A 27,869-nucleotide genomic window follows, 5' to 3' on the forward strand; every position below is an offset into this window, starting at 1 on the left:
TGAAATTAGAATGTAATATAAACGAGAACTTTAGAAAGGAATGGAATAAATCTCACACTACGAACCCAAAACAACAGGTTGGAAGAGCCAGAGTCGCAATTTCAGAAAATTTTCTAGGGCGGGAAGTGAAATTCTTTCTAAAACATACCCCTTTAAAGAAAACCAAGCGCTGGGGGGGAGGGGGTTCAATATATATCCCTTATAAACAAAATTGATACGTTCAAAACACAAATAAGAATTTTCGAATCATTTCAATTCAATATAAACGCATTCTGATTGCAGGGGGATATTTTGTCAATTAAATAATTTCTAGATTTTAAAAAATATTTGTTTTTGGTGTTTTACTTTTGAAGTAAGGAGGCCGTTTATGGATAAAAAGACGCAACTGAATAGGCAATCTAGAGACGGCTGGTTCGGTCTACTTAAATTCTCCGCCAACGAAAGACACGATGCTCAAGAGAAAGGCTGTGACTGAACGTTTCTATACCCATCGGGGTATTGCAAAAGACTTCAGGCAATTATTATTTTTTAATTAAAAAAAGTTGGAAAGTTCTGGTGGAGAAAAGGTTAGAAAATTCATTTTTAGAAAAATGGACAAAACCGTTCGAGTTTGGATTGCTTTACTAAAAAGTCCTCTCCCATATTCTAATTACGATAGTTTCAAGCTTGCAAATTCTTTCGCTAAGCTAATAGCTTTGTTAATCTCCTGAAGGTTTTCCCCTGAGCCTTGCGCTGAGAGGGGTTTTCCTCCACCTTTTCCACCAATCACTGTAGAGACTTCTTTAACCCATTCATTGGCTTTCAATCCTTTGCCATCAACAACATCCTAGAAGAATAGAAGGGATGTGAATGTTAGCCTCCTTTTCAAGATCAATTTCCATGAGGACGCGCTGCGATCGAAGACAATAGGCTTCAACGACTACAACTTCCTCGCTTAAAAACCATTACCAAGTTGAGTGTTAGATTTTAAATGGAGTAAACTTTTTACGAACTCCTCTGGAATCAACAACCATAGCAATATTTTTAAAACGAGGTAAGCGTTGATCGTGACGTAATTTATGAAAAGATCTATCTATAAAGACATTTAGTCTATTTTTACGTACGGTTGAAAAGAAATTGAAGTAATACTCATCTTTCATCTTTCATCACTTACCACCAGTTTCAGCATGCGTTGCTTTTTGATGACGGAAAAGGTTAGATACTTTACTCAATCTCTGTTATTAAGCTATTTTAAAGGAAAGATGGATTTTTCATCGATAACGAAGCCCAGTGGCCCCTCGTCACTGGGGTTTTATGACCTAATTAGTCCATTTACTTTTCAAAACACATCTCGGGAATTTCTATCTATTGAACAAAGAAATTCCGTAATTTGATTCACACTAATTCCAAACTCCAGTGGATCTTATATAAATATGTTACAATCTTTTCTAGATAAACCGTAATTTTACCTTAGGTACTTGGCAAAGGCAAAGAACTTTTTTGGTGTCTTGGTCGACTGAGAAGAACATGGCGGCAAGATTTGGTGAATTTGTTTTCACTTGCTTCAAAGCAGCGTCTAAAGCCTGAAAAAAAAAAAGAAAAAAGATGAAAAATTTTGACAATACAATACCATAGCTTTTTCATAACAGAACTGGCAAAAATTGGCCTTTCCAGAGCACCGGCTACTTTTGAGTTAGGCTACTTCGAGTTAGGCTCCTTTTCGTCCGGGTAACACCATTGGGTTGTGATACATGCACCATTTGATAGCACCCAAAAGGCAGTTCAATCGGGTATCGAATTTCCAATCATTTTCCTGGAATGACTGTAATTGGCCGGTTTTACTAGGATATTCATGATATGCACCACTGCAATGTCTTAAATGACATTACATCACAAACCCAGTAGCTGATTGATTGTAAGTGACGTAAAATCAGTCAATTCGTCACTTTCAAGCAATCAGCTGTTGGGTCAATGGAAGACATTGCAATGGTGCATATCATGAATAACGACTTGTACTCCACTTTCACGCGAAATGGGCGACCGTTTTTTTCTCAACCTTTTTTGTTTGAAGAAAAGATTACGTCATAAAAAAGTTTCGTGCGAACAAAAAAAAAAGTTGAAGGAACTTTTACTTTTTTCATCCGTTACGTAAATTTCGACCAATGGAATTGCTTCATTTTTCAACCGACCAATGACCTTACAAAGACGTCAAAAAGTTTTCGCTCATGTGGCGCGAAAGTTGAGACCGGCTTTAAACAACGTCATTGGTTTTACGATTGCTCAAGAAGCCAGCATAATAAACAAACTTAAGGAATGATTCTGAGACCATTGCCATGGCTACTAAGGTGTTACCTTTGAATTACAACCGTCTTCGACTTGCTCGACGATGAATGCTTTATCCTGATTGGCTTTCGCTATTTCGACTGCTTGTTCGACGACCTGATGAAATAATATCGGATAGTATTATGGTTTGTTTTTATTTCACCCACAAAGAGTCACTAGTTTCGGACTAGTTATCACTTATGACAGCAATGACATTTTGTAAATGAATCTGGAGGTTCCACTTACCCCTTTTAAGCTGGATATATGGCAAAAATGAGTCAAATACTTCTCTAAACAGCGAGAAGGGGAGGCGAGAGATAATAAGGCGAGAGACATGGCTGACGAATTATTTGCATGCGGGTAGTAATTTAATGGTAGAAGGTAATAAAAAATACTCTTTGCATTCGACCAGCTTTCATGGCACGGTCTGCATCATCAAGTTCTTTCTTCGTTTTCTTCAAATCTTCTCGTAGTTTGTTCTTCTTCCATTGTGGAATGGAACATTCAGAAATGTCCTGTTCAGGAAAAGTAAGAAAAAGAGACATTGTAGGAAGAAATGTTTTATGACAGCGGACTGACCCAGCAAACGAGGTGACTGCCGTTAAATATGAAAGGGTCTATACCACTGGCTCTGAGATAAAACACCACAAGTTTTAAAACAACGGATGGTTGTAACTCAAACACTTTTTGGCTTACATCGGTGAGTCGTGCAATGAGCGTTGACATTTCTTTGAGATTCAGCGTATTGGTGTTTCGTTTTTGATTGATCGACTCCTTCAAATCATTTAGCTTTCCATCCAAAATGGCAGCTTTGCTGTGTGCCTGACGGATGAAAATGAGAAAAATCATTCATATTATCGAACCTGGTCTGGAAGGCTTTTTTTCTTCATTATTAACAGTCAATGCTGACGTACCTTAAATGGGCTTTTATGCATAGTTTTAGATCAAGTGACTAGAACATAAACCAATCCTAATAGTCGAAAAGGGTAAAATGATCAAAAAGTATGCAAATCGCAACCTTTTATTTACAACTAAGGAAAGGTTGACAATAAAGCTAAAACAATACATTACCAGACCGGGGTCACTGAAGTGATTTTGCCCGGTTATTTTTCCCCTACCCATTTTTACCTTCTCCGCTTCGTGGCCGCTCACTGCAACAATCCGTCGAATGCCTTTGGAAATGGCTTCTTCGGAAACGATAGCAAATTCTTCGATATCACCAGTATTCCTCAAATGTCTGAAAGTAAAAGTAGAAATTTGATCATTGTAGCGATTACTTTGTTTCGGCACACCTACCTTCCAATAGTTATTTACGATATCTGTTCCGCTAAATTCTTCGAACTTCCTAGATCGAATGATAAAACGGTGAAGTAGGCAGTCACATTTTTTAGTCATCGAACCTGATCGGACTCTAAAACATTCAATTTCTTAGGAAATTGCACAAAAATACTCACATGATGGTGAAAAAAAATCTGTACGTTCTTATAAAAAAACCCTGTATAATGCAAATTTAAACATTGACTTACGTGCCACCGCAGAATTCAACGGAAGTGTTGAAACCAGCTTGCGGGTCGGCTTGTAATTCTTCCAGCGTGTTCCCGATAGAGATGACACGGACTGGATCTGGGTACACCTGAAGGGAGACATTAAAGGAAAAATCGTAAGTCTCGCTTTGTAAAGTAAAACGATTTTTTGTTCCGAAACGATCTCATTAAAAGCATACAAAATTGTACTTACTTCGTCAAAAATGGCTCTCAAACCTTGAATATCTTTAGCGACGGCAAGTGCAGATACTTTGGCGTATACGGGTTGTTTCTGGTTGATTACTCCGCGGACGATATTCTCAGCATTTTCTAGCTGTTCCGTCGTCATGGCGCTCTGAAAGAGGAAGACTATGATTTGAGCTTGTGACTCGGCGTTCCGTGTGCGAACGTTCTATAAACGGTCTCTAGGACCGTTCAGAAACGTTCCTAATGGTTGTCTTTCCTTTACTAGTTTAAGAATGTCGTAGAACGTTCGGGAACGTTCCAAAACATTGCTGAGCGTTCTTATTGAGTTGCCAAAACGTTTCGATTTCGATTTAAATTGTTTCTGAATTCGATCAAAAAACTTAATTTTCGCGAGTATTAAATTTCGCGAGAAAGGCAAAACTCACGAAAATTCGCGAAATATAATCCCCGCGAAAATTTATTCCCTTAAGTTTAATATTTAACCTTTGGATGTAACGGATCGTTTGCGAGCGTTCAGGAATGTTCCCATTGGGAACGAAATATAAAGTAACTAAACAACAATAACCAGAAAGGATTTATCCGCTCTCCACGGTCAAAGATCACACGTTGACCCCTTTTATTAGGAAAGTTTCCGACACCAAAATTTTGGAAGGTATCTTCTCCTTAAAAAAGAGTTGTATAAAAATTGTTGGTTGTAATAAGGGTTTCAATAAACAATCGTTAATTATATGTATTCTTCTTACCTTACATGAAAAGTCGAATCGAAGTCTGTCAGGTGCGACCAAGGAGCCTCTCTGGTCAGCCTCACCTAGAACTTTCCTTAGTGCATAATTGAGTACGTGTGTTCCTGTGTGGTTACTCATTAACGTGCGACGGCGTTGCTATGGTAAAGAGAAGAATAACAAAATTGTCAGTGACTACGCACTCATTGGGAAAAGAGGAGTTTAAAAAAGAAGTTTAAAAAATCTATTTTATGATTTAAGAAGGCCATTTAAGGAGAATCGGACACAGATTTATAAGAGTCGTGCATTAAGCCATCGCAGGCAAAAAAAGTGAATATCGCAAGAAATATAGTTGCTATTGTTTTCGAAAATCCGCAAAGCTTCTGATTGGTCAAGCGCTGAAAGTCTATTGCATAAATGTCACGTGACCTAGGTAGGATTTCCTTCCTAAGTACGGCACACTTTTCAGCAAAAGCACGACATCTAGCCCATCGGGATTTATAAATCTGTAGAATGGGTGCGACACGTTGATGTCACGCTATTTTTGACTGGATACCACCAGTAGGTACATAGAGGCGCTATGAATAATATATACAATTTCATTTGATACCACTCATAGAGGGCTTGACGTTTCCCCAGAAATTCCTTAATAACATTATAGGCAAATTCCGTTGCTTATCATCACTTAATAAAAAACAAACCTCGTCAATACTGCAGACGACTTTATCACCAACTTTGAGGTTTCCTTCCAGATTGCCAAGATGTAGAACATATCCACCGTGTACTTGAACATCTGTTACTGCAAACTCCACACTCTGAAAATGTTCAAATTCATTGCAAGTATATAATTCTCTTGTATAAATCAAAAGATTAGCGCAAAAGCGAAGGTCGGTCGATTCAGGTCCCCATTGCTACGACGAGTCATATCTTTTAAATGGGCAAAGTATTTGAGCTAATTTTTTTTTCTGATGTTTATAAATTTTTAAAACCCTCATGGGTGAAAAGTAGCGTCTACTGAACTCGAACAAGCACAGGGAATCGAAAGTTTGGTCGAGTTTTAAAGAGGTTTGTTACCTAAAGACACCAGGAACCTTGTTCGATTAAAGGAGGCCGTTAAAAGTGGATTTAGAAAAAAACAAAACAAAAAGAGTGTCTAATTTGCCTTTAAAAAATCAGACATAAGAAAACATACTTCGTCTCCCTCAACATTCATATATCCCAGATCGTACATTTGACCTCCCTGCTCTGCATAGAAACAAGATGCATCCAACAACACGCCACAACGGTTGCCAGTGGTAACCTGGTCGACGAATTGTTTGTTGATACGAAGTGCTGCAACTGTTGCTTGTATTGACTTGAAAACTGGATTTGAAGAAAAATGATTTGAGTTGAAATCACAGTTTTTGGAAAATATGATTATCGCTATATCGGACGAAATACACGGTGAAAACACTTTATCTAATATCCCAATTGGGCGATATCCTCTAGTCTACTCCATTGGACTCAGCTCCAACAAAATCTTTAGGAAGAAGATTTATTCAGTCAGAAGTAGACTCTTCTCCTTATCATAGCTGAAAGTTTGCTCTAGTTTCGGTAAATACTTTCTGTTGACAAAAGACATGATTGCCCTGAGCATTTTCTATACATAAGATTCAGAAAAACTCAAAGTCTACTCTACCATATTTATTGTTCCCATCTTTTTCATAGTCATATTTAGGAGCTTCAACTGTTGCAGGGAAGCCTTTCGTTTTCAGCTCGTCAATGGCATGGACGTCCAATGTACACAAGTCTTCTTGTCCTGAGCCTTTCGCTTTTGCTATTAGCTAAAAATGAAGAGAAAATTTGATGTCATACAGGAGCCACGCCTTGAATTTGAAAGTGGGAGGACATTGAATATAGTGTCTAAGGAGGCGCAACCATGGTTTTTTACCCTGTGAAGTGGACTCTGTCACAATCGAAATGAATTATGGGTAATGAGGACTGATTGCTATTAGCTAAAAATGAGGAGAAAATTTGATATTATTCAGGGCTCAAGCCTTAAGGTGGGGGGAGCAATGAATATAGTGAATAGGGAGGCGCAACCGTGGTTTTTTACCCGGTAGCGTGGTGGACCCCGTCATATGGCATTTTAAGATCGAAATGGATCATGGGTAATGAGGACTGATTGCGCCCTTATAACAACTTCCCTTTTATTAGAGACGCAAAAACATCCACAATTTTAGACCAACGGAGAGTCGTTGTTAGAACGCAGTGGTCCCGGTTACCCATGATGCCTTTCGACCGTGAAATGGACATTAGTTAATGGGTTGATGGCAAAGAAGGTGAATCATCAAATGGCTTTAGGCTTCATCTGGTTTCATCATCAAATAAAGACTGCCAAAGCCTTAGTAACTTTTATTTTAGTTAAAGTGTTCCCGTTTCATATCAGTCACTTGCCTCATATCAGGACAGTGTCTTCCTATTATTATATATTGTGCTGATATAAGCAAAAAATGTTTTTATTTTCCTCTTTCTGACCAATCTTGCTTCACATCCGTTTCAATTCAATATTGAAAAACAAGTGGATTAGAATTGATGAGTATCACTCTTATTTCAAAACAAAACCTTTGAAGGGCTTTTGTTATTAGAGATATTTTGGCACTGGATGCAGCTTGCAGGATATTTGTCATCAATCAAAAGACACTTACTTTAAATTCAACCCTATCAGACGCAAGCAAAAAAACCCTGAAAATGAGCTTTTCCCTCTACAATAATAAAGATAATTATTAAATCATATTTTTTCTATTGTTATAACTTGGATTTTTACCTGAGCATGCGCTTTAGCAGTTTCATAGCCTGTCATATCAACAGTCATTTTTCTTTCTTCAGCCATCAGGCAAGTCAAATCAATAGGGAATCCGTACGTGTCATATAAACGCCAGGCGACTTCACCTAAAAATATTAAGGGGAAGTATATTTTCTTTAATCTAACAAAGTAAATAGTGATTTGAGTTGAAATATACCATATACCATTTGAAATTAATTATTGATAACAAATCAATTTTGTTGCATTTTTCATACTATACTTTAAGTTTTCTAAAGATCTTCAAAGTTAAGAATAAGGCAATTATTTCAAACAGCAAGCATCTCTAGTCTGCTCTGGTTGACTTTATGGTCTCAAAAAGCTAGGCAACCGTATCAGGCGAGTTTTCAGATGTTGCATATGACCAATATCTTTGAGAGCATCCACAGTCAACCATCCTATTATTTATCAGGAATTAACAAGTTATTTCTTACCAGACATTTTGTTATCCGTTGCTTTTTCAGCTGCTCGGTTGAACAGTCTTCGACCTCTTGATAACGTTTTCAAAAATTGCACCTCTTCCTCATTAATGATTTCTTTGATCTGAATAATAATAAAAACAAAGAAAATTGAAATTCAGTTTTTTTTGCATAACTGTTCCCGTTTCATATCAAACACATGTCTCATATCAAACACATGTCTCATATCTATCAGGAAGGTGCCTCCCTATCGTTATATTGTGCGGAATAAAAATTCTTGTCCCACATCTGTGTCAATAGCAATCCGCAATGCATACGTCATAATTATTACTTTTAACTTTTTTTGACATTTGTACGAGTTGCAATCCCACAATTCAACGGGGCTCATGTAAAGATACGTGCAAGCTGTTACATATCTTTTGTCAAACGATGCAATTAACGTGCAAAAGAGATTAACGCAAAGGTTGATGGGATTGGAACTCGTACAAACACATCGAGAGTACTGATTATGTCAACAAAAAAATATCTATTTTTAGATTCAGCGCGGTGCGCTATTGAATGTGAAAAAGCTTGTAGTTGTAAATTAAAATTGATGAGTAAGCAAACGATATCACTTTTATTAAAAAAACCTTTAAATTAATAGATATTGGTACTTCAAGTGAGACTCAAGAGGCAAAATAAATGTGGTTGCAAATTTATCGTACAAATATGATAAGTACAAATTTATCAAACCTTAGAAAAGCTGAAAATATCATACACTGTCTGGGATGAACAACAGATTTAAGAACTCACCATGTCTGGGTCTTTGAGTAGATTAGGGAAAGCTTCACCCAAGCTCTCACAAACAATGTCGACTAGCGATGCAAAGAACCCTGGTTTGCAATTCAATTTTTCTGTGGCGTATCTGATGCCTCTTCTTAAAATTCGACGCAAAACATATCTGAAGAAATAGAAAGCAGTATAGTAGAGTTTCCATATGTAATAATTGAGCAAATCTTATACATTATTGATTGAATTCAGCAAACCTGTTAAACCTTCTTTTAAATAACTCTATAATAATATTGTCCTTTTACTCAGCAAATGTAATACTATGCTACTGTGCGAATACAAACTTGATTGCCTAAAAGTACCGTTTATATACATTTATGACAGTCAAAATATAAGCCTTACCAATGAAATAGAAGCCCGAAGGGCTAGAAGCGAATCTCTCAGGTAGGATTTGAGGCCGCTTAATCCTACCTAAGTTGCACGGCCTTGGTGAGCAGCCAGTGTGGCTTTTATATAAATTTTTAATTGAAAGTAATGGTTTCCGCTGGAATTCAATCTGTCGTCAAAAATAAGGCGTATATTCAAAGGCTTCACTTTTTCTTGCCTGAGGAAGGTTAAAGATTCGCTTCTACAATCAGGGACAAAATATTTGGCACAAGAGGGAAATTCACCGGGGTGTTTTGAAACCACAATCGATTTGTAAGTGCTCTAAAGTAGGTTCGAAGGGTAGAGTTTTAACTCTGAGTTTTACCGCTAGACTTAAGACTTAGGACCTTAGGATCTGAGGATACAAAAGTTCAAAAATGGTCTAGTAGGGCTTGAAATATAGCCTAGAAACCCATAAATCCCTCCCAGATCGAAATACTTGATGAAATCAAGTTGAAGGCCTAAAAATTGACATTCTCGCTCGAACTTCAATTTTCGAAAAATTATAAATTAGCCAAAAGTGCCAATATATTATGACCCTGATTGTCTAAGAAACTGAAAAATGCCAAATTCTGCTCAGCGGGGGGTCTAATTTCAAGTTTCAAGCAATTTTTCGGGCTCAAAATCCGCCTTTTGTCAATTTTAGGGGCTAAAACTTGAAAAAAAGTCAAAATTTTCTGAAATTTTCACGTTTTTGACTTTTCGTAAATTGGACCTTTTCAAAAAGTTAAATATTTCACAAAAATTTGATTTTGACCTTATGAAAATGCCTCAAATGGTCGGAAAAGGGTTATTTTTCATATTTTTTGGGTTTTCTCCTAATTTTAGACCCCCAGCAGAGTAGAAATCGGCATTTTTAATTTTCAAAGACAATCAGGGACAAAATATTTGGCACAAGAGGGAAATTCACCGGGGTGTTTTGAAACCACAATCGATTTGTAAGTGCTCTAAAGTAGGTTCGAAGGGTAGAGTTTTAACTCTGAGTTTTAACGCTAGACTTAAGACTTAGGACCTTAGGATCTGAGGATACAAAAGTTCAAAAATGGTCTAGTAGGGCTTGAAATATAGCCTAGATACCCATAAATCCCTCCCAGATCGAAATACTTGATGAAATCAAGTTGAAGGCCTAAAAATTGACATTCTCGCTCGAACTTCAATTTTCGAAAAATTATAAATTAGCCAAAAGTGCCAATATATTATGACCCTGATTGTAGCCTTTTGGGCTTTATACTTCATTGAGACTCACCCTCTACCAGCATTATCTGGTCTTCCACCATCAGCAAGAGCGATAGACAATGTACGAATGTGATCTGCCAACACACGATATGCCATGTCAATGCCATCAGTATCCTCTTCGCCCACGTGACCTGTGTATGCTCGGATCCCTGAAGACTATGCACGAAAACATGAGACTTTATTACTGATGTTTAGTAAAGGGTAACAATTGTTGATAATCCTTAAAGTACAAGAGCTCAATATGTCTGAAAAGGTTAGAATCTAGAAAATTGAATGATCATCATGTTTCATGTTGAAGTGATATATCCATAAGGACTCTTTAAGGCTCAAAATTAGTGATAAACGAAACAGAGGAACCGGCTTTCACATTTGAGAACTGTAGACGTGCATTCAGTCACACTCCTAAGAAAACTTTGCCAAATCTAACAACTGTTAGTTGTGAAATCTAAATTTAAGATTGATCTCACTGCCCATAGGTTTTATTTAGGTGTGTGTTGAGGTGCCAGTGTACTATCACTTATCTGAAATGATGCAACCTGCAGTCAGCAGTTAGCTACAATTTAATTAGCAAAATTGATAACTGAACGTAGAAAACTCACCTTTTGTATAGCATCAAAGTATGGCATGAAAATATCAGTGTCGTAATTAGACATTTTTCCTTGGATGACAGATGCAATTCTCTCCAAACCCATTCCAGTGTCAACACTTTTAGCTGGTAGTGGTGTCAATTTACCACCATGCTCTCTAGAAGAAGGGAAAGTATTTATGTTATTTAGTTGATTGACTGTTGTTAATAAAGTTTAAACTGATTTTTCATCCAATTTTTCAGTTCTCTTCCTATACAGTGTTGAATATAATTCTTATACAATTGTCACAAAACACTAAATTTTAACTTTAAGTTATATTTCATTCTTTGGGCTTTAATATTAATAAATCTTTCTACCCTCCCCAACATCTAAAGGCTAAATGACGCATTCAGCTTATCCCTTTTCAGTTTTCAGTGGGTGTGATGCTGGGTGACAACTAGTAATTAATTGTACTAATAATTTCAAAATAACCAAATGAAAGAGATTCAACAAACTAAACAAATAAGATTTCCAAAACCAGCTGTTTAGACATTTTACAATAGCACTGACTATACTGGGTGTACCAGAAATAAGTTACCCTATCAATGTTTTTCAGCAATAGTGGAAAATAATTTTCATTGATTTCAGGATAATTTTTAGACCATATTTTAGAAACGTTGGGCAGTGTCTGTTGGTGGCCACGGGCATTCTTTTAGTATTTTTTGACTGGAAAAGCTGTTTTTACCAACATTTTAGTGATTTCAGCCGTCCAAGAGGTTTGATTAAGACAATTGCACTTAAAAGAGGTTCGCAAATTTCTGGTACATCAGGTATTACTACTTTATTCTTTGCCACGGCACAACGTCACAATTGGGAGGAAACAGAACACTTACTAAAGATAATTATGTGTAAGCATTAAACAAAATCTTTTAGTGAGTTAAACCATAGTGTTTGTTTTCCCCTCGCAATAATTAAATCTTATTGGTTGAAAAGCATATCACATGACTTTCTGTGGCAAAGAATTTCTTTTTGATGAGTAATTAGTACCTATTGAACTCCATGAAGACAAGATTCCAAATTTCCAAAACATCGGGTACGTCCATATTAACAAGGTGTGCAGCATCCCTTCCACCTATTCTGTCAAAATGTATTTCTGTACATGGTCCACATGGTCCAGTATCTCCCATCTCCCAGAAATTGTCTTTCATTCCAAATGGTAAGACTCTTTCAGGTGGAATTCTGAAATCATGTAAAAAAACAAAAAGGTATGATGATTGCAGATTGCAGACTAACAATATCGGGTTGTGTTAAAATAGTTTGATAATATAATAATTTGATATCTCTTTTTTATCAAAATAAAATTTCTTTATCTCATACAGCTCAGTTCTACTTTAAAATATTTTGAGAGTGATTGTGTCTTTCTGGATGGAAACCTGTGGAAACCCTTCTTCACTTACCCCAAATCCAGCCAGATTTGTTTTGATTCGAGATCAGGCGGAACATCATCAGTACCACCAAAATATGTCACATACATCCTTGATCCATCAAGACCGCAAACATCTGTTAAATATTCCCAAGCCCAAGGGATTGCTTCTTTCTAAAACATAAATAGTTACTGTTTAAGAATGTTGTAGGACAAAGGCTTTGTCATTTAAAAAAAGGAAGTATGTATTGAATTGAACTTTTTAATTTTTACTTTGCGGAGTTTAGGAGTGTAACTGTTATTAGAAGTGATATCTATCTGAAATTATGGTGTGTACTCCGCTGATATTTTAAAGGTGAAAGTGGAGCCTGCTTTTTATTGTACGCGCAAAATGATGCAACACAGCAATCATTCAATGGTCAAATAGTTATAGATAAAATATAGATATAATAGATATAAATTCTTTTAATGTAGATTTCTAAAAGCTTCATTGGTTTTTATAAAAATGTATTGTGGTAAAAAAACAAAAAACATACCTTAAAGAAATCTCCAAACGACCAGTTCCCCAACATTTCAAAGAATGTATGATGATAAACATCTTTGCCGACATCATCCAAATCATTATGCTTACCACCAGCACGGATACATTTTTGTGAGTTCACTGCTCTTTTTAATTTGGCTAAGTCAGATTTAGGATCTGCGGTACCCAGGAACAAAGGCTTGAACTAAAATTAAAATTCAAAAAAATTGTTGAATTCGAATTTGCCAATACTGTTTAAAACTTTTCTTTAATATAGGAAAGGGAAAGTTACTCTATACTCACGGGTCTTCCAGTTTAGGTCTGTTGACTAAAATCTTTTTAATTCAAATTTTTAGTGATTAAAATTGTGAATAGAAAGAACAATCTACCATAAGCCAAATACATGTTTTTTTATAAGCATAACGCTTATAAGCATATGAAGGCTCGGATTTGCAGAATTCCTAAACATAACATAAGGATATATGTCAGCCTGAAATATTTTTCCAGTTGTCATTTTTAATCTGTTTAAAAGGTTTGGTAGAGGTCAAGTACTTTCCACGGTTTCTACATTCCACTGCTCCAAAATCTGAACAAATTTTTACAAAATTTCTGAAATTTCACTAAAAACTTGGCTCGAGGTGAATCATAAGCATGATTCATAAGCATATAATAAGCATAAGCTATGCCCGGATGCTTTGAGAATTTGAGCCTGACCAAGGGGCATACACTTGCTTATAAAAAAACATGTAGTGTAAGTTGGTCTAATGTCGACATTCCTTGTGTAATACTGACCTTTCTTTAAGCCTGGGAATAATAGGAAAGTCGGAATTGTTGATTGCTACCAAGAGATGCATCAGTGGAGGCTAACATGCATATCCCTCAAATAAATGACCTGCGTGGTCATTAAAGTACAAAGTTAAATCAAAACAAATCTAATCTACAAAATTTAGGGGTCGCAAAATGTATATCTCCTGACCATAAAAGTCATGTCATGCATAATTATGATTAATATCATTACTAAATTTGAGATTACATGTCCAGCAGCCATTGAGAAACATCTGAATTCCCACCATCTTAAAATTTAGGATCTTGCGTAATTTATCATTATCAAACCACACTGTTTTAGTTACCTGTAGTCTAGCAAGCTAGACGACTAATTCAGACATATTAGAAATAAAGCAAAAAAGTAAATTTTAGTCGTCTAGAAACCTTTGTGCACTAACTCCAAACAAAAAAAAAGTGTCAATATCGCAATTAAAATTTTTTCCCGCTCAAAAAAAATTCTTGAAAATAAAATGTGTGTGGATTTGTGTGTTAAAAATGTTTCATTTGAGTTGATTTTATTTTGAGAGTTTGTTGTTGCTTAATAAATTGTTTTCTCGCTACGCAAGTTTCTGCGTAGCTAGGCCCGGTATCTATAAGGCTGGAACACCGGATTCTTCCAGTCGTTTATACAAACTAAATCCCGTATCATTATTTGTGTTTATTATTAGTATTACATGCATTATAAACGACTCCAGTCTAAGTTACCTGCGATCATGTTGACCACTAACTCACCAAAAATGCCTGCGCAGCAAATATGAGATTCTAAGGGAAAGTAGAGCTGGGAGCAAAACTGCAAAGTTCTTGCACCGTTATATTTGTTTTGAAATTTTGCTGCTTTGGTTAGTCATGCATTTAATGATCCTCCACTGATGCGAGTTACCTGTTCACGGTAATGTAGAGAGGGAAAAATCTTTTTTTCAATCAGTGATTCAGACCTTCCGTTTAATCTATAAAAAGGGTGTCAGAATTACATGAGTGATGTCGACATTAGACCAACTTATGGTAAAGATTCTTGCACACCTTCACTGCTGGTTTTTCAATATACCAGACGTCCGCCCTCGATAGGATCGATCATCGGGACGGCTCGATGACGGATCCATATGTGACCGATGGATTACTTAACGATCCGGATGGGAGATCGATGGAAGATTCAGCCATTAAAAAGTCTTGAGTATCGATCCTTCGTTGATCCATTATCGAGCTAGTATTTCAACCGAGTATATCGATTCATCATCGGTCGTTAATCAATTTGTCATCGATCGTTAATCGATTTGTCATCGATCGTTAATCGATTTGTCATCGATCGTTAATCGATTTGTCATCGATCGTTAATCAATTTGTCATCGATCGTTAATCGATTTGTTATCGATCGTAAATCGAGTATGAGTCGATAGGGTCGATAGGGTCGATAAGATCGATGATAGATAGATAAATAATCGATAACTAATCATAAGCTTAATTTAAAAATCTTGAGTATCGATCCTCTATCGATCACACATATCGATCTGTCATCGAGCCGTTCCGATGATCGATCCTTCCTATCGATAGCAACTCCAGAAGATTTTTCAAATTTTAACTTTTTTTTCAAAACCTATCCTATCTTGTAGAGCTTTGAAAAAGAAAGAAAATGAGGGGTCATAGGCCTCCAGAGGATAAGTGGTTGTAAAGATATTCAAATTTTAGTGTCAAAAATTTGACTAAAAATGTCAAAAAGAAGGTTAGGAAAATAGCTTGGAAAAATTCGAAAAATGTGTCAAAAAAGAAAAAAAGAAATTTTCCAGTCATGCTTCTTCAATTTTGCATATCTCTTTTTCTAGTGTAGCTAGAGACCTGAAATTTGGAGGGAGAATTCTTTGATGGTGTTAGAATATTATTATATAAAAATATTTGTAAAATATTCAGATATTTATTAGACAGGCAGCTGAGGTCACAAAAAAATTGGACGGGTGCGAACAATCCCAAACCACTTTTAATTGAAAACATACAACCTAAATATCTAGAAACCATCAACCGGAGTTGTTGAAATTACTTACCGGACGTTTCCGGTAATATTTTAGTACCTGATGACGTCATGCGTGCCCATAGGCTAACTGAAAAAATTTTGAGAACCAACATAGACATATTATATACCGATCGAAGCATTTTTTAACGTAGATTAAGAAAATGGTCAGTAACCATATCTGAAAATGAAAGTGTAAATATGACGTCATCAAAACTTCGGAAGCTTTTAACTTTTTATTATCAAATTTTCAGACATAGTTACTGACCTTTTTCTTAATCTACTTCAAAAAACGCCTCGATCGGTATATAATATTGTTAAGGCATAAACCTTAGTTTTAATCCATTTTGGTCAATCAAACACTCTCACCTTTTTCAGTGTGCAGCCATTTTGTTTGTTTTTGTTTGGTCTGCATTTTATTTCACTTTTCCCACCATTTTGGTTATTCTGCATTTTTCTGTGTTTGATAAGCATTTGGTCAGTATTTTATTCATAAAATTTATGTCAATTTGATATGCATTTCCTTTTGTTATAATTTATTTCAATTTTTCTCATAATTTATTTTGGTCTGTAAATTAGACTTTTTGATCTGCCTATAAATGCCACATCATCACTCAGACCTCACTTCAACAGAGACTTCAAGGAGTGAAGACCTCCTCTGACATGATGTCAACTCAAATCAAATGAAATCAATCAATTGTCTCTTTAGTTATTCACATATACAAGCACATTCAATTTTCATTTCACACAGTTGGTGTTAGTCTTGACACACCCTGTGTTCTGCTGCCTGCTTACAGCATTCTACCTCAGGCCAGCTGGTGAGTTTTTTGTTTCTTTTCTCTGTCTCTATTTGTGGCACCTAAGTTAAGTTAGATTTTCTTTTACATTATATTAGTACTTCAATCATTCATTTATACATTTGCTGTTTTCTACTTCTACTTTTGTTCTCATAGACTTACATCCTTTTGTACCTAAGTTAGATTATTTTATTTTCATTCATTAGACTTAGTATTTTTCAATTTTTATTTTCAGTTTGAACACTACATTACTACACATCAATAAATTAATGCACTGAACAGTGTTACAAACACGGCGTTATTGTTTATTCAATCTCATCCTGACGCTACATTCAAACAGGACCGTTCAATCAACATCACTGCTGTTTGTGGGCGCGGTCAATGAACACGAGGAAGAAAGATCGTATTGACTATCGCATCCTTGCATCAACCGGAGAAAAGGTTATCGCTCATCCGTCGTCCGACACTTCAACGTCGTCCGTCGTCGTCCGACACTTCAATTCAGTCGTCCGTCGTCGTCCGACACTTCAATTCATCCGTCGTCCGACACTTCAATTCGTCCGTCGTCCGACACCTCAATTCGTCCGTCGTCCGACACCTCAATTCGTCCGTCGTCCGACACCTCAACCGTTCGTCCGTCGTCGTCCGACAATTCGTCGTCGTCCGTCAATTCGTCCGTCGTCCGACACCTCAATCGTCGTCGTCCGTCGTCCGACACCTCAATTCGTCTCGTCCGTCGTCCGACACCTCAATTCATCCGTCGTCCGACACTTCAATTCGTCCGTCGTCGTCGTCCGACACTTCAATTCGCTCAATGGCAGAGACAGAAATCAAAATCATTTTGTTCTCAGCCTCAGGTCTTGAGGATCAGATACTTGACATCATCCAAGACTATGCACCAGATGACATCAAAGAGTCGCCAGAACTCATCAAATCGTGTGCTACCAAAATTGAGACACTTCGTAACCAGTTCAGAGAGAAACATAGAGAACTTCGTTTTCATCTTCAAGATCAAGATGGTGTTTATGAGCAAAGTTATAGTAAAACAATTGACATTAATTACATCAAAAGTCAGTGAATATGTGAAATGTCTCACAAAATATAACATCGCCATTTCTGCTACATCTCAAGCCACACAAGAGCACAAGTCAGAGTTTGCCATAGACGATCTCACTCAGTCAATGAAGCACTTGAAGACCACCATCACGTTCATTGCTGGAAAGTGCACCAATGAAGACCTCAAGCAACGTAAGAAAGATCTATCGTCCGTCAGCACAGAATTCAACAGTTTATCTCTAAAGATGAAGGAACTCCTCGATCTCAACATCAAACCAGACAAGTTTGCCAGCCTGAAGAAGGATTACGACATGTTGTTAGAGCTTCGATTGTCATACCAGAGCAGTCTTCAAGAGGAAATCAAAACCAGAGAACTTGATAAACTTGATAACTTTAAAAAGAGTCAGCTCAATATCAAATTGCCTACGTTCACAGGCTATGACTCGCACATTGACATTTACACCTTCAACTCGGAGTTCAATAAACTGTTCTCAGACATTCCAAAATCGTACCAGTCTGACTTACTGAAAAACAATCATCTCGGAAAACATGCCCTGGAGCTTGTCAAGAACGTGACCGACATCCAAGATATCTGGACAAGACTCAAAGATGCGTTTGGTGATAGACGTCTGCTCCTTTCCAACAAGCTGTCCAAACTCAATTCCATTGACTTGAAGCACAAGGACTCCATCAAAATCACTGAATCGTTAAGCAAGGTCATCAACGTCATGCGGGACTTAATGCATCTAGCATCCGACCACAACATCGAGAACGAGTTATACTATGGTGACGCCCTAACCCACCTGTCGAACAAACTTGGTCAAAGTCGAATGATGAGATGGCTGACATTGACCTGCGAAAGTCCAAGAGAGGGAAAATACAAATGGAAACAGATGATTGAATTTCTGGAGAAAGAAATCAAGGTACAGCAACAAGTCACTGTCATCCAGTCGAATACCAAGACATCCAACTCAACCAATGACAAGGAGAAAGACAAGAGGAAGTCTGGTTCGTCAACTTACTATGGCTCGTCAGATGGAAAACCCCAACACCAACAACACCAAGAGCCAATATGCTTCATCTGTGGCGCAACCAATCATATCAAATCCAATGGTCCGAGAGGTACAAAGTTAATTCAGTATTTCTCATGCAAGAAGTTTGTCGACATGACAACCAGCCAACGTTTCAAGTTCCTCCAAGACAATGGACTCTGTTATCAATGCCTTTATCCCGGAGCACAAATGGATAGAGGCAAACACGCCGAAGGAAAATGTCAACGAGACTTTATCTGCAAGAATCCGGCTCACAACTCCGAAATCACGAAGAAACATGTACTGGTATGTGACGATCACAAGTTTGACCAGACCAACAAAGACGTGCTCGAACACTATAAGAGCCGATGCATCAGAAGACTCCCAGTCCCTACGTATTCCAAGGATATAAAGATCTTCCACACTTCATTCAAATCAAGCCATTCAACTCCAACAGACGACTCCAACAGTGCTATCTTCATGCTGCAGTCCATCCAAATCAACAAACGAACGTACACCATCTTTTACGACTCTGGCTGCAGCGATTTTATCAGTCGCTTCGAGGCAGTCAGGCATCTTGGATCCAACGCAATCAAGCAATTCTCTGGGGACATCTCAATGGGTGGTGTTGGTGGATCAGTCAATATTACATCTCACGGAGTATACACCATCTCCATTCCTCTCAGCCACGGAGTTAATGCCATGATGACTGGACCTTGCATGGATCGCATAACCGAGACTTTTCCAAGCTACCCACTCCAAGGAAGGGTCTACGAGGACATCAAGACTCAATACTTGAAAGAAGGTAATAAACTTCAATTTCTTCCTTCCGTTCCTAAATCCATTGGAGGAGACGTCGATTTTATGGTGGGCATCAGATATCAGCGATACTTCCCAGAACCCATCTTCCAACTTCCATCTGGACTGACGATATACCGATCTCAATTCATCAACGCAGACGGTTCCACTGGTGTCATCGGAGGACCTCATGAGGTCTTCAACAATGTTGGCTCAAGTCACCTCTCCACACACTTCATCTCCAATCAATTGGCTCTCTTTCGAAATGGCTATCAAGTCAACCCAGATGTGCGCATGCTCGGATATTCTGCAACCATCGGTGACGTCACTAGCAACAACACACTTGACGAAGACGATGATGTTGATGTTCAGAAGCTCATCACATTCAATGAAGCGGAACGTGCTGGCAGCGAATGGTCATTTCGCTGTGTTAATTGTAGAGGATGTGAGACGTGTCGCAACCAACCAAACGAAATCATGAGCATCAAGGAGGAAACAGAGCAGCAGATCATAAATGATTCCGTCACAGTCGATGTACAAAATCACCAATCAATTGCCACCCTCCCACTGATGGCTGACCCAACACACCGTTTGCAACCAAATCGACATATCGCACTGAAGGTCTACAACCAACAAGTTCATCGCCTCGCAAAGAACACCAAAGATAGAGAAGACATCCTCCATTCGGAACAAAAACTTCAGAAGCTTGGATATGTAGATTACGTCAAAAATCTATCAACAGAATCTCAACAAATCCTCAAAGAATCACCTTACCAGAATTTCATACCATGGCGTGCCGTTTGGAAGGAGAGTTCGGTGTCAACGCCATGCAGAGTGGTATTCGACGCCTCAATGCCCACCGACACAGGATTCTCTCTGAATGACATCTTGGCAAAAGGACGCAACAGTATATGAATCGATTGGTTGATATATTTGTGCGGTGGAGGTGCCACTCTGTGGTATTCCACACTGATGTACAAAAAATGTATAACTCCATCAAATTGGACCAATGTCACTGGGGACTCCAACGATATCTCTGGCAAGACTCACTGGACCCTTCACAGCCCCCAGAAGAGAAGGTCATAAAAAACACTCATTTATGGAATCAAGTCAAGCGGCAACCAAGCGGAGAGAGGATTGCGAGAGACAGCCCGAATCCTCAAGGACCGATATCCTACCGTCCACAAGATTGTTTCCGAAGATGTGTACGTGGACGATTGTTTGTCAGGTTCATCAGGCATGACAGAAGTCCAATCAATAGCAGACGATCTAGAAGTTGCTGTCAATCACGGTGGCTTCGGCCTCAAAGGCTTCACATTTTCATCAAGACCTCCTCAAGAGTCTCTATCTGCTGATGGTCAATCGGTTGGAGTGGCTGGACTCAAGTGGTTTCCACTCAAAGATCAAATCTCTCTCGATGTGCAAGAACTCAACTTCGCCAAAAAATCACGAGGTCGCAAACCAACACTTGTATCTACGGTACCTGAGAACCTAACTCGACGACAATGCGTGGCCAAGGTAGCTGAACTCTACGACATCACTGGTTTAATCACACCGATTGTTGCCACCATGAAACTAGATCTTCACGACCTTGTCACTCGGAAATTGGATTGGGATGATGCTCTTCCCGATAACATCCGGACCATTTGGCTTGACCATTTCGATATGATGAATGAAATCAAACAAAATCAAGTATCAAAGAGCCGTTGTACCAGAAGATGCTGCAAGTTTGGACATTCAGACGCTTGACTTTGGGGATGCAAGCAAAAGCCTCATTTGTGTCGCTATATATGTTCGATTCAAGAAGAAGGATGGATCATTCACCTGTCAATTCATCTTTGGTAGATCCAAACTCATTTCAGATGAATACACTCAACCACGTGCAGAGCTATATGCAGCGATGATCAATGCACACTCTGGTCATACAATCAAACAAGCCCTGAAGGATAAACACAAGTCGAGCATCAAATTTACAGATTCTCAGATCAGTCTCTATTGGATTTGTAACCTTAACCTGAATTTAAAGCAATGGACAAGAAACAGAGTATCTGAAGTCCACAGATTTACAGACACATCCCAATGGAAATATGTCAGATCAGAGGACATGATTGCAGACTTGGGCACTAGAAGATGCACAGCCATCCAAGATGTCGACCAACATTCAAAGTGGATCAACGGATATGAATGGATGAGAAGCAACCCTTCGGACTTCCCAGCCATGACTACTACTGACATCTCACTGACAGCGCAAGAGAAACAACATCTTAAGAAAGAGTCAAGAGAAGAAGTACACAAGGAAGGTATCGAATGCTACATATCCTCAACCAAGTCAATGATTCCAGAAGCCGTTTCAAATCACTACAAATACTCAAATTATTTGATCGACCCCAATTGGAGAAATTTCAACCATGTAATCAGAGTGATGGCTTACGTACTTAAATTCATCAATAGCTTCAAAAAATTTCACAAACCAAATCCCTCAGCTTCTACCAAGGAAAGACACCTACTCCTAAATGATGCGGATATTGAACGAGCCAAATCCTACTACTTCAAAAAGGCAACCTCTGAAGTCAAACAATTCACCAACAAAACGAAGTACAACAAAATATCTGAAGAAAAGGATGGAATCCTTTTTTATACTGGAAGAATCCTCCCAACCGATCAGATCACCGCTATTGGAAAAGCTACCGCCATCATGAAGGATCTAACTGCGTTAACCTTCTGTGTGCCAATTATCGACAAAAATTCACCTTTGGCATATTCAATTGTACAAGAAGTTCACTGGAATCATCCTACAGCAATCCATTCTGGCATCGAAACCACTTGGCGCTATGTGCTTCAAACCTGCTACATACTTGAAGGAAGATCACTCGTAAAACAAGTTCGCTCCTCTTGTCCTCGATGTCGTTATCTATTAAAAAGGAAATTCCAAGTCATAATGGGACCACTCTCAGAAGACAACCTAAAGATTGCCCCTGCCTTCTTTGTCGCCCAGACTGATCTTGCTGGACCATTTCAGTCCTATTCAGAACATCACAAGCGCACCACTGTGAAGATCTGGCTACTCGTTTTCTGCTGCGCTACAACCACAGCTGTCAAAATCAAAGTCATGGACAGCTACAACACAACGTCATTTCTCCAAGCATTTACACGACTAGCCTGTGAGGTTGGTTACCCGAAAAAGCTTCTCGTTGATGAAGGAAGTCAGCTCGTAAAGGGTTGTGAAACAATGCAACTTAACTTCGTCGACCTACAACAGCACCTTCATTCAAAAATGAATATCGATTTTGAGACATGTCCTGTTGGTGGACATAATGTCAACGGACGTGTAGAAAGAAAGATTCAGGAGATCAAGAAGTCGATCGATAATAAAACTGCCGGAAATCAACGTTTGTCCATTCTTCATTGGGAGACACTGGCATCAACAATCTCGAACTCAATCAACAATCTGCCATTGGCCGTTGGCAACTTCAAGGAGTTCGAGATGTCAGATTTGATCACCCCGAACCGCCTACTCCTCGGCCGCAACAACGACCGCTCACCCTCAGAGCCCTTAACAGTCACAAATGACACCGACAAGATTCTACGAACCAACAAAAAGATCTTTGACTCGTGGTTTGAATGTTGGCTCACTTCACACGTACCAGCATTAATGGATCAGCCAAAGTGGTTCAAAAACGACAATGACATCAAGCCAGGAGACATCGTTCTTTTCACCAAGCAGGAGTCGAGCCTATCCGCAAACTATCAATTTGGAATCGTTAAGAGCATCAATAAAGGACGTGACGGAAAGATTCGGGATGTTATTGTGCAGTATCAAAATTCAACCGAGAAAGTCAAACGTGAGACCCATCGATCAGTTCGCTCGTTGGTTTTGATACGTGGTGTGGAAATAGAAATAGATTTGATGAAACAATTGGATAACTCAAAAAATTAAAATTTTCTAATATATCAAAAAAAAAAAAAAAAAAATCTTTTTCATTCTGTTGGGGGAGTGTTAAGGCATAAACCTTAGTTTTAATCCATTTTGGTCAATCAAACACTCTCACCTTTTTCAGTGTGCAGCCATTTTGTTTGTTTTTGTTTGGTCTGCATTTTATTTCACTTTTCCCACCATTTTGGTTATTCTGCATTTTTCTGTGTTTGATAAGCATTTGGTCAGTATTTTATTCATTAAATTTATGTCAATTTGATATGCATTTCCTTTTGTTATAATTTATTTCAATTTTTCTCATAATTTATTTTGGTCTGTAAATTAGACTTTTTGATCTGCCTATAAATGCCACATCATCACTCAGACCTCACTTCAACAGAGACTTCAAGGAGTGAAGACCTCCTCTGACATGATGTCAACTCAAATCAAATGAAATCAATCAATTGTCTCTTTAGTTATTCACATATACAAGCACATTCAATTTTCATTTCACACAGTTGGTGTTAGTCTTGACACACCCTGTGTTCTGCTGCCTGCTTACAGCATTCTACCTCAGGCCAGCTGGTGAGTTTTTTGTTTCTTTTCTCTGTCTCTATTTGTGGCACCTAAGTTAAGTTAGATTTTCTTTTACATTATATTAGTACTTCAATCATTCATTTATACATTTGCTGTTTTCTACTTCTACTGTTGTTCTCATAGACTTACATCCTTTTGTACCTAAGTTAGATTATTTTATTTTCATTCATTAGACTTAGTATTTTTCAATTTTTATTTTCAGTTTGAACACTACATTACTACACATCAATAAATTAATGCACTGAACAGTGTTACAAACACGGCGTTATTGTTTATTCAATTTCATCCTGACGCTACAAATATGTCCATGCTTTTTTTCATAAAAATTTTCATTTTGCTTGTGACGTCATCAAATACGAAAATATTTTTAGGGGGGGATGTTAGGACTAATTTTTTAAGCCCATTTGTCAAAAGTTGCCATTGGGTATAAAAAGAAGAAAAATTCATGTAAAAACCCTGTGGAACTTTTTTCAAGGTTGCCACGGGTAGGGTGCCACCGCCGCTCCACCAGCAAAATCGAAATTTCAAAAATTTTTAAAACATAGCGAAGTGACCCCTCATTTGAAAGGTATTTTCATGCTGATTAAGAAAATCAATATTGTAAGGGTGAAAGACACTCTCACAAGAAGTAACTTAAGAAAAACGATCAAAACATTGCGTTTTTAGCAAAATCCTCAAAATTTTGCCAACTGTTGGAAATTACTTTTTGTGACAGTGTTATTCAACCTCATTATATTGATTTTCTTAACCAGCATGAAGATACCTTTCAAATGAGGGGTCACTTCACTATGTTTTGAAAATCTTTGAAATTTCGATTTTGCTGGCGGAGCCACGGTGGCACCCTGCCCGTGGCAACCTTGAAAAGGGTACCACAGGGTTTTAACATAATTTTTTCTTCTTTTTATACCCAAAGGCAACTTTTGACAAATGGGCTAAGAAATTATGCCATTTTTGCAAAATAACATCCCCCCCTAATATTTTCGGACGCGTTCGGTAATTTTTTTCAAACTGTCCGGTTGATGATTTTGTGTTCAGAAAGGTCGTATCTATTGAAAACAACTGTTTAAAGTTTTCTCGCAAACTTTGTAGCTACTGCACTTTTTTATGTGACCTCAGCTGCCTGACTATATCAAAATAATGAAAGATATATCTTTTTTTTGCAAAAAGAAGACATTGCATTGTTTTATTTTTGTTTTTGAAGAAAACTAGCTTGGAAAAGGTTGAAATGAGTCAAAAAAGGTGGTAGGACCCATTTTCAAGGGGCCTCTGGAAATGGAGGAACAAAAACTTATGAATAAAGAATAAGTTTTTCTGAAAGGAGAAACCCCAAATGAAAAGAAAATCCATTTCGGCAGAAATAAAAACTTTTTTTTGGGACATTCCCATGCAAAAGAAGCAAAAAAGTGAAAAAAACTACATGAAAATGAAAGAATTAGAATTAGCGATTGTGATTTTTGAATTCCTCACCCTTTTTCTGATAAACATACAAAGTTTCAGCCTTCAAATACACTTTCCTCCGTTTCCAGACACATTTGTTCATCGATAGTTGGAAATTTTTTTCTCCCATCGGCAAAAAATTTTCAAAATGTTGCAAAACGTTCAGCATTTTACCAATTTGCTGTCTAGCCCGTGTCCACAGTGTTATATACCGCTGGAAAGCTAAGATCACGGGCTTTCATTTAGTAAAAACCGGAACGCTTTAGCATACATAGAAAAAAAGTTCAAAGGGTTCAAAGTTCACGGAAAAATGAAACATTTGGTTTGACGTCAACGAAAGTTGCATGACTTCTGGAGTCGCTACTATCGAGCGCGGACGTCTAGAATATATATATAGTAGGCCCACATTAATGCTTATAAATAATGCCTAAATTTTAGACCTTCTTGACCAAATAAATTTTACATTACATTATATTGCATTACATTTTCTAACCAAATATTGAGCTTAAAAAATTGCTTTACATCTCTCCATCCTCAGCAGGGAGACGCTGGACTTTGCAAAAAACAAATCTCTTTTTTTTTCATCTTTTTATCTCTCAGACAAAACACATAAATATAAACCATCAAAACTGATTATGCAAGTTTACCTGATTCATCCCTGCATTAGCAAACAGGAGAGTTGGATCATCATGAGGGATCGTGGAGGAGGATGGAACAAAAGTGTGTTCATACTTCTTCACAAAAAAGTCAATGAAACTTTGGCGTAAAGCCTTAGAGTCTGTGTTAGGATCCATTTTACAGTGAAAATTTCGTGTAGAAGACTTCAAACAAGGATTTCTTGTAAAATTAACCAATGTTTTCAAACCAAATGAAACTTTAGAAGTAAACATACAACCCTGGAACCAGGATTTGGCCAGCTGAAGTCGATGGTCGATGTGGCCTCCACTGCGTCATGCGTGGGGGGTGGTTTTGGCTGATGAAATTTTGGCGAAAGAACAATTTTCAGTGTACTTTACAGACTCAACCTCAACAAGATGGCTTTTAGCAGAAAGATTTGGCGGTAACGGGCGGAAAATAGACTTAAATGTGGAGCAATACATTCAAGATGGTGACTAGAAAAGGCATTTCGAAGGTGTGTGGAGCAAGATTACGCGCGACCCTGTCATTTCGTCGTCAACATCTATTTTTAATGATGATTGGTTTGGTTATTTATTTGTTTTTTTCCTGAATAAGAGTTGTTGTTTTATCGCTTGTTCAAAGTCATTCCTCAATGATATCATTGCAAAATGGAGGTTTTTTTTTCATCTTTCATGTCATTTGGTTTAGTTTTTTTTACTCTGTTGTCTTCATTAAACAAAGCCTTACTAGTCACTTTTTATACCGTGAGATTGGGTAACTTGCATCAGTGGAGGCAACAACAATCTAAGCAGCAAAATTTCAAAACAAATGAACTACACAGCTCCGCTTACAGCTCTACTCTACCATTTTTGTTTTGATTTAATTTTGTATTTTAATAACCAGCCAGGTCATTCATTTGAGGGCTATGCGTGTTAGCCTCCACACTGATGCAAGTTACCCGATCTCACGGTCAGTCTGAGAAATCCTTCTAATTGCACGCTTAAAATTCCGAGATTTAAACGCGTAATTGCACGGCTATCAAATTGTAAGGTTTTTAAAAGTGTTTTTACCTATCAATTTCATGTTCCAAATAATCTAAATCAGTATTATAATCATTGCTTACATTGAGATACATCATTTACAAGTTATTAGAAAAGAAATGAAAACACTTTTCGTTTGTGCGAATTCAAAATTGACGATTTTCCTCGAGTTTTCTCGGAAAAAAATCTGGAATGCTTGGTCAATTTTACGCAAAATTTTACGAAGATTCCAATTCAAAAATCAGTTTTTGTCCGTTTGACCATGGTTCCATCCGTTTTTAAAAAAGTAAGCCCCACTATATTGCTCAAGCTTCTTCAAGCAGGGCGGAAAATTAAGCGTGCAATTGCACATGGGTGGACTCGGGCGGACTATGATAAGTGCGCATTTAAAAGTTTACGCCTGCGGAAGTTAAGCGTGCAATTAGAAGGATTTCTCAGACTGACGGTAGTAGTCTATTGAATAAAAAAGTTACTCCACATAGCTACATTGGGCGGTTCAAGTTATAGTCCGTTACCCCAGTGGAGCAAAATTGAAACTTCTTTTTGTTCTCTTTGTTCCTTCCTTTAACACTATAACTTTTGGTAACAAATCATTTACTAAGACCTGCATAACACAATGGAATTGTTTACAGCGATCATACCCTGATATAACCTGATTATGACTTCTGATTATGATTTCATTAAATCTCTTGCCTTCACTCACTGGTTTGGGAAATACTGAGCACACCCCCTCCCCAACCAAGAAAGCAAAAATTTATTCTACTATTTTTTATTGCTTCAATTTTTTCGGCACTTAGGTGGCCGC

At 37.7% G+C, this 27,869-nt stretch overlaps 1 protein-coding gene across 1 annotated transcript; it reads right to left on the reverse strand.

The window, feature by feature from the left end:
- Positions 1-255: 255 nt before the first annotated feature.
- LOC136821676 (alanine--tRNA ligase, cytoplasmic-like) lies at positions 256-26,392 on the reverse strand. The gene is made up of 21 exons (XM_067077889.1): positions 26,054-26,392; positions 12,970-13,158; positions 12,468-12,607; positions 12,058-12,249; positions 11,044-11,188; positions 10,455-10,600; positions 8,807-8,954; positions 8,030-8,138; positions 7,560-7,684; positions 6,432-6,576; positions 5,946-6,115; positions 5,455-5,568; positions 4,775-4,912; positions 4,039-4,179; positions 3,828-3,934; positions 3,430-3,538; positions 2,998-3,123; positions 2,697-2,816; positions 2,332-2,418; positions 1,449-1,562; positions 256-826 (listed from the first exon to the last, which is right to left on the reverse strand). Exons 1-21 carry the CDS (start codon positions 26,294-26,296, stop codon positions 650-652), a joined length of 2,985 nt encoding a protein of 994 aa, XP_066933990.1. The 5' UTR covers positions 26,297-26,392; the 3' UTR covers positions 256-649.
- Positions 26,393-27,869: the final 1,477 nt, after the last annotated feature.

The sequence above is a fragment of the Clytia hemisphaerica genome, unplaced genomic scaffold (assembly GCF_902728285.1).
Source record: "Clytia hemisphaerica strain Z4C2 unplaced genomic scaffold, Clytia hemisphaerica genome assembly, whole genome shotgun sequence".
Lineage (NCBI taxonomy): Eukaryota > Metazoa > Cnidaria > Hydrozoa > Leptothecata > Clytiidae > Clytia > Clytia hemisphaerica.

What these genes read in the sequence shown, in the direction of transcription:
- LOC136821676 (XM_067077889.1), bottom strand. Translation starts at nt 26,296, where the DNA reads ATGTTTACTTCTAAAGTTTCATTTGGTTTGAAAACATTGGTTAATTTT. An exon ending in TCGTCTGCAGTATTGACGAG is followed by an intron (nt 4,913 to 5,454) that starts GTTTGTTTTTTA and finishes TCTTTACCATAG; the next exon opens with CAACGCCGTCGCACGTTAAT. An exon ending in GATTCGACTTTTCATGTAAG is followed by an intron (nt 4,180 to 4,774) that starts GTAAGAAGAATA and finishes TTCCTCTTTCAG; the next exon opens with AGCGCCATGACGACGGAACA.